The sequence below is a fragment of the Drosophila pseudoobscura genome, chromosome X, assembly GCF_009870125.1.
Source record: "Drosophila pseudoobscura strain MV-25-SWS-2005 chromosome X, UCI_Dpse_MV25, whole genome shotgun sequence".
NCBI lineage: Eukaryota > Metazoa > Arthropoda > Insecta > Diptera > Drosophilidae > Drosophila > Drosophila pseudoobscura.
The window spans coordinates 16,255,161-16,270,333 of NC_046683.1; the positions used below are offsets into that span (position 1 = coordinate 16,255,161).

The window sequence follows — 15,173 nt, forward strand, 5'->3', positions numbered from 1 at the left end:
ACAAGATTAATTATTGTTAATATTATTAGTGTTATTTTCCGCGGTTTAACCCAAGCTGTTACACTGTTTAAATAAAGGGGTTAAAGTGGGCTAAGTTCGTTTTTTCATCGGTATGCCGGCTCATCGTTTCAGAAAATAAAGTTTTAATAGTTAATATTTAGCTCGTAGAATTTTCGTTGATACAACTATTAGATTGGCATAAAAATGGCTCCGGGTAGCGTTTTCCAAATTTTGCGTATAGCTAAAGGAGCACGTCCGCCCGTTCTCACAGCATTTCAACGCACATTGGGTAATCATCAGAAGACTAGGTCGGCTCTTCCTCGTGCTCTGTGCACGGTGCGAAACTATAGCAGCACAGCCAGCAGTAAGTACAATTGGGAACTCTACCATTTACCATTTGATGATTGATTCATGGTTACATATGTGACATTACAGAAGAGGAACCTGCTCCATCTGCTGGCGACGCCGAAAATGCTTCATTGCTGTCGAAGCTATTTCCCCAAACAGCACCTGAGATGAACAAAACCGAAGAGCAGGAGCGTAAGAAGCGCGAAGAGGAGGAGACCAAGGAGAATGAGCGCGCCTGGAAACGCATGAAGCTGGGGTACGTAACCGCAAAAATTGAAAAGGAATACCCTGAACATTCCCTCTAAACGTGGATGCTTTTATTAGCTTTGCCGTATTTGGTGGTGGCGGCATCGTCGGCGGTTTGTGGGCCCTCTATGAGTTTGGGAAGCCAGATGTGGATCCCAATGGCCTGACAATAGAGGATGAGTTCACACACAAGCCCATGGTACAGCAGTATTTCCAACGCATGTGGAAATCACTGCACTACTACCAGAAGATGATACAAGAGCCGTCGCGTGACAAGCTCTTGCCCGATCCTCTCCAGCACCCATATGTACAGCCAAAATATACGCTTGTCCTCGAGATGAAAGACGTTTTGGTGCATCCCGATTGGACATATCAGACTGGCTGGCGCTTCAAGAAGCGGCCCGGCGTCGATCACTTCCTGTCCGAGCTGGCCAAAGAATTTGAAATCGTTGTCTTCACAGCCGAACAGGGCATGACGGTGTTCCCCATTCTAGACGCCCTCGATCCGCACGGCTATATCATGTATCGTCTGGTGCGCGATGCCACGCACTTTGTCGATGGCCATCACGTCAAGAATTTAAACAATTTGAATCGTGACCTGCGAAAGGTAAGTGTCTCCCGCTAATACTTGATGAGAAATGGATGATGAGACCTACTTTCGCTTTTCGCGGCAGGTGATTGTGGTCGATTGGGACGACAATGCCACAAAAATGCATCCAGATAACACATTCGGCATCGCTCGCTGGAATGGGAACGACGATGATACGCAGCTCCTCGATCTGGTGGCCTTTCTAAAGAGTAAGTTCCCACTTGGGGTTTCATTCCTCTCTGGTTAATGGTTTATTTCTCTCGTTTAGTTATTGCCCAAAACGACGTGGAAGATGTGAGGGAAACCCTGCACTATTATCGACAGTTTGAGGATCCTATCAGTCAATTCAGAGAGAATCAGCGCAAGCTGGCCGAACAAATGCAGGAGGAGGAACGCATTGAGAGAGCTAAGGCGAAGCCCATGGTCAAGCAATGGACACGCAACCTTCTGGGACGCTAGAACCGCCCCCACCCCCAAATCATCCCAGACACCCAGAAAGACAAATTAAACATACACAAAACTAAATTCAAATGAACCCCAAAAAGCACACGAACCGACCGAATAGAATGTCTAGAGATTTTGGGCTGGGGACAGGGAAATTGCAAGTAAAAATCGTCTTATTTTTGTAATTGAATAAATCAAGCGAAAGTTGTTGTTTTCAATGAATTGCATAGCTTGTTTTCGTTGCATGGCAAATGTTATCTTAATAATAATAATATAATAGTTACACTTAAACAAATAAAAAAACAAACACCAAAGACGAAGACGTAGAGAGATACATACATACATATATATGTAAATATGTAATAAACATTCATCTATATATAAACCCGCTTGTACCTTTGACCCTGTTTTTCTCTGGAACTTTTATCAATTGAAATTTTCGATATTTTCTAAGTGGCAGTCGGCTTGATAGATCAAATATTAATGCTCATGAAACATGGCTTAAATCTGGGTGGTGGTACGCCATATTGGAGATATACATCGGTAATTCCTCTGTAATCCTGGGTAACCTAACTAGTCCTCGATATTAGTGCTCTATAATTCGAAGCCAGCCCAAAGTAAATCTCTATTATGGGCACTCTACCGAAAGCAGCATCATCTAAGCAGCTCTCGCCCTCCATCTCTCTGGATATGTCGCTTTCGTTTGTCCTTGGCCAGCAGCAGCATCTGAGCAGCTCTCGCAATCATTTTCAGCTTTGCTTTAATTCAGGGCACAGTCGAATCGAATCGTCTGTCCTGGCAATCACTCTTCACCAATCTAATCCTTGACTGACTCGTTCAATCGTGCACATGATTTCACTTATCTCGCTCGAACCTGTTGCTATCGTTTATCTTTATATATAAAACATATATAAATATATATATAAAAATAAAAATAAATTATATCCATTTAAAAACTAAGCAATTGCTACTCAAAAATTTGAGTGACTAGTGCATTCAAAATTAGTAGTAATATGATTTAGTTAAAATAAACATAAAACACACAAAAATATAGAAAAAGATGACCAGTAAGCCAAATAAAATAAAGTAAATTTTTAAAAATCCCTCCACAGAAAAGCTACAGTTAATAACAGATTACCTTAAATAAACAAATATATACCACGGCATTTAAGTTAATAATTATAAATATTGTAAATTAATTGTAATTAAAAATATGATCTTTGTAATTTTATTTTTAAAGTTTGACTTAACTAATCTAATAAATAGTTTGATTTAACTAAATGAAATCAAAATTAAATGAAAAATACATTTTTGTCGATTTTTTATTTTTTTTATTTGTTAGTCGAATTTTGATGGTTGTTGGGGTTTGTTAGTCTTTATGACCAATGAAACTTAATCATGACAGAAACAATAACTGGTGCAATCAAATATTTATGTATAATTATTTTACCGAATTCTACGAAGACTTTGTCAAGGCGGTGTTCCTGAATATTTTTACAGAGCTCTCTGCCAAATGTGCTCAAAATGATCGCTTCCACAGTTTAGAAAACAGTATTTTTGGCAAACATGAAGCATATATCCACCTTTTACTTTTACCCTTTCCAGTTTCTTCTCTACGAGTACTATCCGCAGTTTTATACATGATATATAGTCTATATATATTTTTAGATATTCTTAGGCTAACCTTAAACCAGTAGTCCCTCCCCTTAGCGTCCCTGCCGCTGCTGCGTGGCCTAGAGCACCACCACAACCTTGGAGTTGGACACTTTTTGGTCAGTTACGTCGGCCGAATGCATGACCGTAGAGGATCCTCCTCCTCCACCGCCATGACGGTGGTTGAGATCATTGGTCACATGCATGCCCACGCCCACGCCGACTGCCGAAGTGCTGACAACGGAGGTGGTGGTGCCACTGTGGCGCGACTCCTTGTTGTGGACGCGCAGGTGACTGTTCAGTCGCTTCTTGGTGGGGAATGCCTTGCCGCAGATCTCGCACTTGAATGGCTTCTCGCCGGAGTGCAAGCGGACATGGGCATTGAGGTTGCTGGTGAATGTGAAGGCACGACCACAGATGTGGCACTTGTGCGGCTTTTGGCCGGAGTGGACAAGCAGGTGCTTCTTGTAGCCGGACTTCTGCGACAGTCCCACGCCGCAAATCTCACAGGTGAACATCTTGGCACCGGTGTGGCTAACCTTGTGCTGCCTCAGCGATGAGGAATCATAGTAGGCTTTGTCGCACAAATCACAAGCATATGGTCGCTCTCCGGTGTGCGTGAGCATGTGGCGTCTTAGATGATCCAAAGCGGCATAGCCGCGACCGCACTGATCACAATTGTGTGGCTTTTCCTCTGCATGGGTGCGCTTGTGGGCGGCCAGGCTAGATGTGGTGCGATAGAATCTTCCACAGATGGTGCACTGGTGGGGCTTGACATTGGTGTGGGTAAGCATGTGCTCCTTGAAGTTGCGCAAATGCTTCAGCTTCTTGCCGCACTCCTCGCATCTGTACAGCTTTTCGTTTATGTGGGAACGCATGTGCTGGTTCAAGCGGCACTGTTGGCGGAAAGGCTTGTGGCATTCGGTGCAGACATACGGTAGCGGCTCGCAGGGCAGTTGGCTCGAATCCAGGGACTCATCTAGGTAGTCTTCCTCCTCGGCCTCGACCTCCTCTTCTTCGCCAGTCTGTTGGATAGTTTTTGGATGCAAATTAACGTTTCTACGGGATGGGGGTTTGCACTTACCAAATGCTCCTCTGTTTCCTCCTCTACGATCTCCAGTCCCTCTTCGCCGACCTCTTCTAGGGCGTCTTCGGAGCGTATCACTATCATTTGGTCATCGAGCATATCGGCTGTCGTTTCGTCCATCACTTCAATGTCATCCTCATCGCCGTCAAGCGAGCAGAACTCATTCTTGATGGTCACATATTCGATTTCTGCTGGCTGGTACTCATGGACGCTCTCCATCTCTAAATGCTCGGCTGTGGTTGTTAGCTGTTCATCCTCCTCCTCGTCTACATGCTCCTCATGCTCCTCATGCTCGGCCACCTCCTCGATGACGAACTCCTCCTCGACTTGCTGCAGTTCGTTCAGATTCTCTAGCATAGCGGACGACGACTCGTCCGTGGAGGAGCCCTGTTTGGCGCTGCTGCCCCCCTGCACATCGGATAGCATCTCAACCATGACGTACTCATCGAAGGCGTCGTTGGCTTCATTCAGTCCCTGGCGCAGAAGTTCGTCCGAATCAATAACCATGCGCTTGAATGCAACTGCCTGCTCCAGGAGCTGCAGGCAGTTCTGGCATATGTGCTGCGGCATCGTTTCGCCGTCCTCCGGCTCAAATGAGAGGTTCGAGCAATACTTTAGCATGTTGGCCAGGGTGGTGGTGCCTTCGGTACCAATCTCGATCTCGTCTTGGAGCGATTTATATAGCTTGCAGGCTCGTGTACAGGTACGGCAATTCATCACCACGCTCCCAGCCTTGGCCGTCATCATTGTATTGCGAATTCTCTTATTTTAATTGCTATATTTCGTCAGTTTTTTCGAATAATCCGAATGCTTTTCCTATACCACGCACACAACGACTTCTTTTGCTTTTTTTTGCTATTTTATTTAAAAAGCAAGCAAAATGTGTTGTCAAAACAAAAAACTATGGTCAATAATACACTCTACACGGTTACTACACGGTCACTTCACATTTTCTACACAATGGAAGGAAAAAGAGGGTGTGGACAACAGGCAACACGGCAATTTGCAATATGTCTTGGCTGGTTTTGCCTGCTGTCCATACCCTTTTTTATAGCCCATTCACATTTACAACTCATTTTTTCGTCGCAGGAGATACCACTTATCGATAATTATATAGTATATACTCAGAAATATACTGAAATAGACGTCACAGTTACAAAATATATGCCTTGATTTTGATATTTTTGATATTATTTGATCTGTTTGAAGAAATTAAAAACTAATATTAAGAGTGCGTAAGTTAGACATGGTGTATAAACGGCCAGTTTGACCGCGGACTTATTATACGGACTGACACTCAGAAGTATACCGATAAAAAAAAGAACCAAGTCCATTCAAACCGCCTATGTTCAAAAAGTGAACAGCTCGAATAAAGCCGCTGAAAAAAAAGCCGAAACAGATAGCCAATAACCGATTTGAAGGAAGCAGTTCGCCTATCGATACTATCGATTGAATAATCGCAAGAGCTGCGCGCCAAAGCGAATTGTTTGAAAGTGAATGACTGACAAGGTTATGAAAGCAACCCAGTGGAATAAGCGATGCACGGAAGTAGGATTTGAGAGATCGAAAATCCAAAAACCTGCGTTTTCAATTTAATTAAAACAATTGCAAATTACTAAATCAAATTTGTGGAAGACACTAAACATACAATTACAGATCGAATGAATTATTTGACTCGTGAGCAAAGCTGGTGATTTGCTGCCTACGATTTTCTGCAGCTGCCGATTGCGGCGGTGGCATACGATTCCGAAAGCTGGTAGGGGCCCTGGAATCAAGTGGGTCGATCGCCAGGACCGATGCGGGCCCCGTATGCTCTTCCATTGATCTCCGACGCTTGGACATGAGAAAACTAAAGAACGATTAAAAAAGTAATTTCGTTTCGCTTAATTGTCAAAGACTTACCGGCGTTCCGCCTCTTTTTGCTTTGCCACCTGCAATTTAATTTGACGCATTCGTAGAGTCAGTTTTCTCCGCTCCACGCGCAGCGTCTGTTGCTCATGAAAGTGCTTCTGGCATACCAACTGGGCTAGCTCTATGTCCTTGTCTAATTTGTCCATAATCTTCTCCTGTCGAGGACAAAAGACAAGCAATTAAACTGAACTGAAACTAATACATTTTAGGTAATTTTGTAATTAGATAAGTTGTTTACCTTCTTTTCCTTGTACTTATTGAAATGTTTTTGGTTGGTTCGCTGGAATGTTTCTACGAAATCAAGGGCCAAATTCCACGGCTCCGGATGAAACAACCGCTTCAGATTGTTGGGCATCGAGTTGTTTATTTGCCGGCCGCGCACATTCTTGTGGCAGATGGGGCACGTGTAGATGGGCGCATCGCTGGGCGTGCGTCCTAGGCAGGCTTTCACGCATTTCTCGCAGCTCACATGCTGGCAGGCCAGTAAAAAGAACATGTGCCTCTTGAGGGCAAACTGATCGAAGCAGCGATTGCAGTGTATCCATAGTTTATTGGCATCCGGCTTGGGCGTCGGGGACGATTTGCCAGCATCGTCCGCGCCAACTTTGGACATCATTTTGATCAAATATCGGTGCAAATGTTTTGGGTTTGTTTATTTAATTGTAACTGGACTTTTCCCAGGGCTGGGATACCAGTATAACAAATTATTCCAGCTATATGGCAGCTTCGCTGTGTGTACTAACTTTCGGGCAACTCTGTCAGGATAACGGAACATACAATAACACAAGACTTTTATTTGAATATAAAAAGAAACATGAAACACAATATTTAAAACTATTAGTTAGGTCTGGCGCATCCGCTCAATTGGTTCCCTGGGCCGGATTCGATACCGCTTCGACGAACTGGACGGCGACATGGAATTGTAATACTGATTATCCAGTGTCTGAGTGCGCTTCCGCTTCAAGGGATGCACATCATCCGTAGCTTGCGTCGAGGTGCGCACAAGAGAGCCTGCTATCGAGGCGCAACGTCTGATCAGGGAGCCAGATGATCCATTGTTCTCCTTGTTCTCCTTGTCGCCTCGCAATGTGGCCGGCAGTCGCATCATGGAGCTCATTATGGACCATAGGCGTCCTGTGCCCTGATCCTGCTTCTTATCTTTTCGTGTGGAGGCATTGGTGGGCAAAAAGACCTCTTCATCTTCATCTTCCTCCACCCCAGGACTTTGACCCACTGGCAGGTCCTGGACCCCACTGAAGGCTGCCAGCTTGTAGCAATCTCGCAGCGGCGGACGAGCTCTGAGACGTTCCGGCGGCGGTGAACTGCGATACATGGATGGCACAGACTTCTCCTTCTTGATGGCGGGCGAGAACTCCCCGCTTATCTGGCGCGGTACAATCGGCTGCCTGCGCCGCTCTGGACGCTCCGGTGTGCCAGTATTCGGAGTGTAGAATGTATCCTTACTGTCCTCCTCCCCATTCTGGAAGGCTACTTCCTGGCTCTTGTGCGGTGTCTCAAATTTAATTTGCTTCTTATTAATGGCAGCGCCAGTAACTCTGGTGATGGGTGTAATGGGCGGCACATGAACCTCCGCCGACTCCGAGGTGGATCGGATGATCTCCACACTCTCGCAGGAATTGTAAACGGTCGACCCGCTACTCTCCCCAATGCTCGAGGGCATGGTCCTGGTAATGATAATCGATTCTGTGGTCAGTTTTTGGGCCGAGAGCAGATATGGCCTCCTGTAAACATCATGAGGATGCGACAAGGAATTCGTCTCCGAGGAAGAGCTCTCACTTTGAGTTCGTCGAACGACGGGCGAAAGGCGCAGATCTAAAGCAGATGATCCAGCTGCTCCCCCATCGGCCGAGTAGCTATTGTTATCGCTGAGATCGAGACGAACCCGCCGCTGGATAAGGCCGGTCGGGGGAGGAACCAGCATTGCTCCATGCTCGACAAAGGCTTTCTGAATGCTCTTGGACATGACCTGTCGGAGTGGGGTGACAGCGCTTATCTTGTTGCGAGCCCCCACCTTCCAGGCACGCTGCTGTAGCTGCTGCTGGATCGGATTTCCCTCAAGGGCCGGGCTCGGCTCCTCCTGATAGATGCTCGACACGTGTCCCCCATTGGAGGCATTGAAGGTGAGCGGCTCCTTGGGCTTGGCAAACATCGACTCCAACTGGACGGGGGTTGAAGTGGATCGAATTATCTTCCCCTTTTCTACGGTTTCATGCAGGTTTGCCAGCTGACCGATGCTGCGCCTAATCGATGATCCATTACTGATGGATGAGATATTCCTGATGGAGGAGACACTGTCGCCTATCAGTTCGTCGTGGGTTACACGACTCTTGGCCTTCCAGCGCATATTAATCAACGAAATGGGCGTCAAGCCCGGCGAGGTCTGGGTGGAGATGGTGGTGCACATTGGCGCACCCGAAGCGGGTACCATAGCCAGCGCCTGCTTTACAGTCACTTTGGATGATTCCGTATTGGCAGTTAGATCGCTGCTGCTGCCACTGCAGTCCTGTCGCATATCCACGCACTTGCTGAACTCTTGCAGATCGTTGATCTTCGTGTAGTTGCGTAAACACTTGCGACATCGCAGTGGTAGGTGGGCGGTCTCGATGTGCGCCAATAACTCCGCATAGATTTCCTCACACAGCACAAGGGGCTTGCGCTCGCATATCGGACAGAACACGTAGATAGTAGTCAGTCCCGACTCCATTTTCATTTTATGTTCGACTATGCCGATAGCATTAGCCATAGCAAGCGGCTCTCTCACTGCAATGGCGTGGGTTTTGAACTGATGCTTATTGCGGCATTTACCGCAACAGAATACACGCTGGCAGATGTGACACTTGCCCTGGCAATGAAACAAGACAATCGTATACAAACTCGTGGCGGTCTTTGGTTTAGGTATCATACCTCATCGAACTGCCACATGTTTAAGCCAGTAAAAATAGACATGACATGAAATTAAATAAAGTTTTTTACATCGGTCCTGCGCACACACACACACACGCATGCAGAAAAATTCAACGGTTCTTTGTCGCCTCTATGTTTGCGGTAGTTACAGAGTTGCTACGTGGGATAATTATTTGGGCAATAACGCTTTAAGCTAATAGTATTAGTTCGTTTATCTGCATCGACTACCCTAACTGAATCCAATCGAAAGTGTATTTCTCATCGTTAAGTCGCAATCATTTATTGCATGTCCCAATGGGAGTAAAATAGTGGTAACTAGGCACTAACTGGATAGCGATAAGCTTAAATTCAAAAATTATGTATATACAAATGACTGCGCCGATATGTAGTTCGATACTTGTGTATATCGAGTTACCTACCGATACTTGACTCAACTCAATAGCTCAGATATCGTGTTTACACTTACACAAAGTAAAGTTATTGCGTTCAAGATCTAATACGTACGTTTCTAACAAAATTGTATAAACCAAACCAATTATTAGCATGGTTGATCCAGTGATCAAATTCGGTAAATCGAGCAAACGCAACCACTAGTGTAAATAGGGTGTTAGGGTGGCTCTTTATTTACCCGTTTTTACATTATTATTATTATTTTGAAGTACGCCCTTAAACTTTAAAAGGTAATTTACAAGTAGAGGGCACACTTTAATTCAAAATAAATCGATTCAGTGGATATGATGATTTGCTGACAGATAAACGTGGATCAAACTGAGTGGGACGCGATGTCGAAAATTGTTGATTACACGACCTCACCTTATGCTCAGTGCTCCATGCGCTGCTGATGTGTTTGAACAGTTTCATGAAATTCACAAAATTCAATAAAAATCCGCTGTCATCAATACAGAAGAAAATAGTTTAGCATAGACAACTGAGCATAGGAAAAGCCATGCTGGACAACGACGCCAGCAACAACAATTGCAATCCACATAAACTGCCACTCGGGGATCTTAAGTTCGCTCTCTCTGGCCAGGATGGCGTCAAGCGGCATGTCCCAGCTCTGGTGAGTGAGAAAATGTCATTTCCTTGCATATTTACTTATAAGGTGTATGGCGTCTTGCAGGATGAGCATTGGGTGAGACGAGAGAAGCCCTTTGGTAGCTACATTTGCCTGATGAGCTCCTATGGCAAGCTCAAGACCGCTGCGGCCCTGGAGGAATGGACATTTACGGCCAACAATTGCCGTCAGGATTTGGAGTTTCTGCTTGGATTGAGCCAGCATGAGTGAGAATTCGAATTTCAACGTCACTTTACATCCATAACATAGCTAAGAAAATATTCCTGCTGTCTCTGCACAGATTCTGGTCGTATATGGTATACGAAGAGTCGGCCATGGCTGCCATTGTGACATTCCTGCAACGAGCCAATCCATACTACAGACAACCCGATGTCAGTGATAATTCCGCACAGGATAAGGAGATCGCTCAGGCCAATCAACTGTATGCGCAGCTCCTTAGACTCGTTGTGCGTCTGGTGATGCGTCTCTGCACCGCAAAAGAATCGGCCTCCGAATGGATTACCCCTCAGCAGCACAGTAGCCTCCTATATAGCAACTATCTGATCTCTGTGCCGCTTCTGTTCGACCTGGCCATTGCTGTGGGCGACTCCGAGCCGCGAAATGTGGCCCTGCTGAGTCAAATCTTTGACAGCGTTCTGTGTATTCAGCCGGAGTATAAGAAGGACCTGAAGGAGGCAGTGGCCTTCTATGAAAGTGCCTTTCTCAGCATGCAGATTCAAGTGGAAAACGAAGGCTGCGAGGGCGCAGGCGGTGGTGTGCCGATTGATGGTGATCTGGAGACGCCCTACGATGATGTGGTGCTGTTTGCCTTAGATTGTGCCTATACGCTGCGAATCTTGCTGCAGCTACGTCCAGAGCTGGTGGAGACCATCGAAGAGCTTCGCCTGGTGCAAAGGTGCCAAACATTCCATCTCCCTCTTCCTGTGCGGACTCTGTATCATTCGTCTCTTTCTTATTCGTAGCATTGCCAATTTCTACGATCTGACTGTTCCCATGCTGTACAAGAACATCTATATGGTGAATCCCCAGGCGAATTCCCTGCGCTGGCTGAACGAGACCCGCCAGCAATTCCTTGGCGTGGTTCGTGATGTCATCAGCTCACAGCTGCAAGGCGGACGAGGCCAGCAGTTGGTGGAGCTGCTGCAGGAGTGCCTCTCCGCCCAAACGTTTGTGGTGGACTACCAGCGACAGTATCCGCTCGAGCATGACATGCAAATGCTGCTAAATCGCTGTCCCAATGTGTACGTAAATCTCTCCGACTCAAATCGGTTGAATATACATTTAATATATACCATTTTGTACAGGAAGAACTATAAGGTGGACTTTGTGGTATCTGGCTATCAGAAGGCTGTGAGCACTTGCCTTAGTGGCGTCATGGCCGATGAGCTGGACAGTAGCCGGGACGTCTCTTTTGACGGCGACGAAGAGGAGGACTCTACGCCCACCTCGCCACTGCCTCAGGCCACCTCCAATGGGTCAACGCGCGACATTGATCTGGAGGTCAGCGCTGTGCTGGATGTGTTGCCCGATCTGGGCATGGGCTTCATACGTACCCTCCTCACTCGCTACGAGAACAGCGAGCAGGCGATAGCAGCCATTTTAGATGACAATCTGCCACCGGATCTAGCTGAAATGGATCGGCAGAAGGTATATGTACCACCCGATCCACAAGATAAGCTCCAGAGTCAGACGGGCGTGCGTCACTTCAATGTGTGCGATGGCGATCGCTATGATGTCCTCACGCAGGATAAGCCCGAGTGCATTATCAAGCAAGGCAAGGGTCTGCCTGGTGGTCCACGCAATGCCGAGCAGCTGCTGGACGACAAAACGGATGTGAAAAAGCTGAAGGAGCGCTACCAGCAGTATGCCATGGTCGAAGAGTCGACTCACGATGGCGATAGCGTGGAATACGACGATGAGTACGATGACAGCTACGAGGCCCTCAACGAGGGTCAAGCACCGCCCGTGAGTCTCCTGCGTGCGCGAATGCAGGCGGCCTCTCACTTGGCGTCCTCTCACGCTGCTGCCTACGAGATCCAGGACCAGGAGGAGGATGACGACGATAGCTCCGATAGCAGGTCCGAAAAGGGGACGGTGTCCCGTGGGGGCGCCGACTTCTGTGAGAACCCGGAGGTTATCCGTGCGCGTTACCAACAACGACAAATGGCCAAATATGGCCAGCGGGGATCAAGTGGGGCACAGCAGAGTGCTGCTGTGAGCGGGGCGCCCAAGGGACAAGGCCAGACGCAGCAGACCCAACGCAGCCGCGGCCAAAAGGAGGCGCACAAATCATCGCGTGCCAATCACAATCGCAAGGCAGGAGCTGCCTTTAAGCGCAGCAAAGGTATGATGTCCTAAAACATAAATAAAAGATTACTATGTGAACGCACAGTTTGTATTTAACATTTGATTGGGCACTTCTTGGAATATTCAAAATGTACAGGACTCGACTTGGACCTTCAGTCAAAGGCGTCCATTGATATGTAACGATAAATATGTGTATAATTAGCATCGAAACTAGCTAAGATTAACTATAGGAAAGGAATCATTAAATTATGTGGTTTCTCTGTCCATAAAATTTCGACTTAGAATTTTCATCTTGGCGCTGTGCGAATCCACATTATTGACCAGCAGGTAATTCTCACGAACAAAAGTCTTGAATGGGGTGTTGAACTGATTGGCACGCCAGATTTTCTGTGTGTCAGTGACGCGCCAACGCTCTACGTTCACCTCAAACTGGCAGTAATGACACCGGAGTAGCTCCGCCTCGTTTTCAAACGATACCAGGCCATAGGAGCAACGGGCGCAGAGCGTGCAGGAATATTTATAGCTGGCATCGCAGTCACTATTCAATGCCAGCTCTGGTATCAGGCTCTTTGCTTGGTAGGCCCTGAGGATACACAAGAGATAGGGGATAAACAAGAGAAGCAAGATGAGGCTTGCCAGCCTACCATTTGCGGCAGTTGTCGCCATGTCCTGTCTCACGGTTATAGACAAAGGCCGCCACATGGCACATCTCATGCAGCAGTGGCTTTATAAGCATGCCCGGTTGATTGATGTGCTTCCACAGCAGAATACGTGCAGTGCGGTTGCCTGAAGAGTTAAAACCCAGCTCGCTGCTGCAGGGAGTACTCATGCTGTTTTTCCAATAGATTTTCGCCTGAAGGCCGCAGTGAAAGATGGCATGATTGAACATACTAAATAGGACCTTGGCCAGAGCCACTTTGCACTTCTCAAAGTCACCTTTGCGATAGGGCAAAGCCCGCGGATGGCACATATTGATCGAAGTCTGAGCTGTAAGTGGAAATAAAGTGTTAGTTTTTCTTTCGGACAAACGTATTTAACTAACGATTTAGGGATTCGACGAATCCGTAGAAGAGCGGATGCTGTTCTAGGCAGGCAATGCTTCCATTGTGGCGCCGGCAAATGCTCGCACGCTGTTTATCGCTTGGCAGTCCACTCAGATCGATTTTCTCCTTGAGGAAAGCCGGTGTCTGTGTCTCAATGAAGGTGGAATTCGCCTGGACAATCAGATCGTCATAAAACTTAGCTTGCCTCTCCTGAAGGGTGGGTATATACAGCTTCGATATGTTCAGCATTGACCAGCTGTTGCTGCCTGTCGGTGTAATGGGCGTAAAAAGGCGTTTGGGTGTCGGTAAGGTGGTCGTCTCAGTTAGATGACTCTTGGAGGCCACTGGAAGAGTCTCCTTTTGGGAAGAGTTATCTGGGTCATCGTCAAAGTTGTCCATGGGATTGTAGAGGCGTCGCCGCGGGGCAATAAGTCCCAGGAACTTGTGCAGTTTCGTCTTGAACTCCGGATCATCATCAACCGATAGATCGGCTACGGGGTTGTCCCCCACAATCCCCACAGACTGGCTCAGATCAATATATATTAGACGTCGATCGCTTTTAGGGCTATTGGCTTCGCTGCTGCTGCTGTGCTGATAGGAGAAGCGCCTCTGTTTGCGACCCATCCATTTATGCTCCGTGAGGCTCTGGTCCACGGTATAATCGTCGTCATCATCACTGTCGATCGAAAAACTAATCGACTCGTCTTCCCCCTCCGGCTGCGACGAGGAGTAATCAAATGTGGTATCCAGAACAGTGCGCACGGCGCGTCCACTGCGGGTTACCACTGTCGGATTAGTAGGGGTGCTGGCACGACCCACCGACTGATCTATGAATATAAATCCATCTATATTATATCATTCTTCAGATACCTACTCCCGACTTACATTTTTCTGCCGATCCACTGGCGTGTGATTCCCCAGATGTCCCACGTTTTCTTGAAGATCTTTGATCCATTTTGCCCAGACTAGAATCTATTATATTTGTTTTCAAAATTACTACGCCTTGTACATTATTATTTTTGGGGAAAATTTTTCTTACTGTTTCGGCTGATTGTCTCTTCAGGTTCTGTCTCTTCGATGAGGATGTTATCCTCTGATGATGTGCTATTAATCTCGGATAAATGGAAGAAGCTGACCGCGCTCAACGAATCATCCGAATCAACAAAAATAACACTGCTGCTATCTCTGCTAGGTGTCTTTTCGTCGTCACTATTGCCAGCTTCGGCCATTTGGGGCAGTTTGCACGGGAGATTGTCAGTCTTCTGCGACAGAAACTTGTGGAATGAAGTGCCGTGTAGGGTGGCAAATGAAAAACTTACTATATTATTCTCGGTATCATTCTCGTTTAATTTCAAATTGCTGAGCATATTTGACACAGAAGTGTTATTCTCTTGATGGAACATGTTTACTTTACTGTTGTTTTGAGAGATTTGCCGGCATCATTCATAGTTAAGTAACAGTGCTGGAAAGGGTGATGTATAGCTATTTATCAATACTTGTGCTAGTCATTTGGCGGGGTTTTTTTTCTATGATATGTATGAGGAA

The 15,173-nt window shown here is 46.6% G+C and overlaps 6 protein-coding genes across 7 annotated transcripts; 2 read left to right on the forward strand and 4 right to left on the reverse strand.

Annotated features, from left to right (window-relative positions):
* The first annotated feature begins 76 nt into the window (after nucleotides 1-76).
* Nucleotides 77-1,849, forward strand: ttm50 (tiny tim 50). The gene is made up of 5 exons (XM_001354610.3): nucleotides 77-364; nucleotides 436-604; nucleotides 673-1,201; nucleotides 1,269-1,392; nucleotides 1,452-1,849. The coding sequence occupies exons 1-5, from the start codon at nucleotides 205-207 to the stop codon at nucleotides 1,640-1,642; spliced, it is 1,173 nt and encodes a 390-aa protein (XP_001354646.1). The 5' UTR covers nucleotides 77-204; the 3' UTR covers nucleotides 1,643-1,849.
* A 1,092-nt stretch (nucleotides 1,850-2,941) lies between these two features.
* dwg (deformed wings) lies at nucleotides 2,942-5,364 on the reverse strand. The gene is made up of 2 exons (XM_002133920.3): nucleotides 4,365-5,364; nucleotides 2,942-4,305 (listed from the first exon to the last, which is right to left on the reverse strand). The coding sequence occupies exons 1-2, from the start codon at nucleotides 5,112-5,114 to the stop codon at nucleotides 3,361-3,363; spliced, it is 1,695 nt and encodes a 564-aa protein (XP_002133956.2). The 5' UTR covers nucleotides 5,115-5,364; the 3' UTR covers nucleotides 2,942-3,360.
* Nucleotides 5,365-5,947: 583 nt separating this feature from the next.
* Nucleotides 5,948-6,984, reverse strand: vilya. Its single transcript, XM_001354609.4, has 3 exons — nucleotides 6,517-6,984; nucleotides 6,270-6,433; nucleotides 5,948-6,216 (listed from the first exon to the last, which is right to left on the reverse strand). Exons 1-3 carry the CDS (start codon nucleotides 6,892-6,894, stop codon nucleotides 6,018-6,020), a joined length of 741 nt encoding a protein of 246 aa, XP_001354645.2. The 5' UTR covers nucleotides 6,895-6,984; the 3' UTR covers nucleotides 5,948-6,017.
* A 68-nt stretch (nucleotides 6,985-7,052) lies between these two features.
* On the reverse strand, nucleotides 7,053-9,357 carry fs(1)Ya (female sterile (1) Young arrest). The gene is made up of 2 exons (XM_001354608.4): nucleotides 9,204-9,357; nucleotides 7,053-9,141 (listed from the first exon to the last, which is right to left on the reverse strand). The coding sequence occupies exons 1-2, from the start codon at nucleotides 9,243-9,245 to the stop codon at nucleotides 7,120-7,122; spliced, it is 2,064 nt and encodes a 687-aa protein (XP_001354644.4). The 5' UTR covers nucleotides 9,246-9,357; the 3' UTR covers nucleotides 7,053-7,119.
* A 312-nt stretch (nucleotides 9,358-9,669) lies between these two features.
* Nucleotides 9,670-12,761, forward strand: LOC4815090 (activating signal cointegrator 1 complex subunit 2). Its single transcript, XM_001354607.4, has 5 exons — nucleotides 9,670-10,263; nucleotides 10,324-10,484; nucleotides 10,559-11,173; nucleotides 11,241-11,519; nucleotides 11,583-12,761. The coding sequence occupies exons 1-5, from the start codon at nucleotides 10,150-10,152 to the stop codon at nucleotides 12,634-12,636; spliced, it is 2,223 nt and encodes a 740-aa protein (XP_001354643.3). The 5' UTR covers nucleotides 9,670-10,149; the 3' UTR covers nucleotides 12,637-12,761.
* LOC4815211 (uncharacterized) lies at nucleotides 12,660-15,105 on the reverse strand. 2 transcript variants are annotated; one of them, XM_015186042.2, is made up of 6 exons: nucleotides 14,948-15,105; nucleotides 14,668-14,887; nucleotides 14,514-14,600; nucleotides 13,628-14,455; nucleotides 13,230-13,572; nucleotides 12,660-13,168 (listed from the first exon to the last, which is right to left on the reverse strand). In XM_015186042.2, exons 1-6 carry the CDS (start codon nucleotides 15,029-15,031, stop codon nucleotides 12,832-12,834), a joined length of 1,899 nt encoding a protein of 632 aa, XP_015041528.2. In that variant the 5' UTR covers nucleotides 15,032-15,105; the 3' UTR covers nucleotides 12,660-12,831. The 2 variants fall into 2 exon arrangements, with proteins under 2 accessions (XP_015041528.2, XP_001354642.4); XM_001354606.4 differs by having other exon boundaries at nucleotides 14,668-14,890; nucleotides 14,948-15,104.
* Nucleotides 15,106-15,173: the final 68 nt, after the last annotated feature.

What these genes read in the sequence shown, in the direction of transcription:
- ttm50 (XM_001354610.3), top strand. Translation starts at nt 205, where the DNA reads ATGGCTCCGGGTAGCGTTTTCCAAATTTTGCGTATAGCTAAAGGAGCA. An exon ending in CTATAGCAGCACAGCCAGCA is followed by an intron (nt 365 to 435) that starts GTAAGTACAATT and finishes GTGACATTACAG; the next exon opens with AAGAGGAACCTGCTCCATCT. An exon ending in TGAATCGTGACCTGCGAAAG is followed by an intron (nt 1,202 to 1,268) that starts GTAAGTGTCTCC and finishes TTTTCGCGGCAG; the next exon opens with GTGATTGTGGTCGATTGGGA.
- LOC4815211 (XM_001354606.4), bottom strand. Translation starts at nt 15,031, where the DNA reads ATGTTCCATCAAGAGAATAACACTTCTGTGTCAAATATGCTCAGCAAT. An exon ending in ATTCGTCGAATCCCTAAATC is followed by an intron (nt 13,573 to 13,627) that starts GTTAGTTAAATA and finishes TTCCACTTACAG; the next exon opens with CTCAGACTTCGATCAATATG. An exon ending in GGCGACAACTGCCGCAAATG is followed by an intron (nt 13,169 to 13,229) that starts GTAGGCTGGCAA and finishes GTGTATCCTCAG; the next exon opens with GGCCTACCAAGCAAAGAGCC.
- LOC4815090 (XM_001354607.4), top strand. Translation starts at nt 10,150, where the DNA reads ATGCTGGACAACGACGCCAGCAACAACAATTGCAATCCACATAAACTG. An exon ending in AGCGGCATGTCCCAGCTCTG is followed by an intron (nt 10,264 to 10,323) that starts GTGAGTGAGAAA and finishes GGCGTCTTGCAG; the next exon opens with GATGAGCATTGGGTGAGACG. An exon ending in CTTGGATTGAGCCAGCATGA is followed by an intron (nt 10,485 to 10,558) that starts GTGAGAATTCGA and finishes GTCTCTGCACAG; the next exon opens with ATTCTGGTCGTATATGGTAT.
- dwg (XM_002133920.3), bottom strand. Translation starts at nt 5,114, where the DNA reads ATGATGACGGCCAAGGCTGGGAGCGTGGTGATGAATTGCCGTACCTGT. An exon ending in AGGAAACAGAGGAGCATTTG is followed by an intron (nt 4,306 to 4,364) that starts GTAAGTGCAAAC and finishes ACTATCCAACAG; the next exon opens with ACTGGCGAAGAAGAGGAGGT.
- vilya (XM_001354609.4), bottom strand. Translation starts at nt 6,894, where the DNA reads ATGATGTCCAAAGTTGGCGCGGACGATGCTGGCAAATCGTCCCCGACG. An exon ending in ATAAGTACAAGGAAAAGAAG is followed by an intron (nt 6,434 to 6,516) that starts GTAAACAACTTA and finishes TGTCCTCGACAG; the next exon opens with GAGAAGATTATGGACAAATT. An exon ending in CAAAAAGAGGCGGAACGCCG is followed by an intron (nt 6,217 to 6,269) that starts GTAAGTCTTTGA and finishes ATCGTTCTTTAG; the next exon opens with TTTTCTCATGTCCAAGCGTC.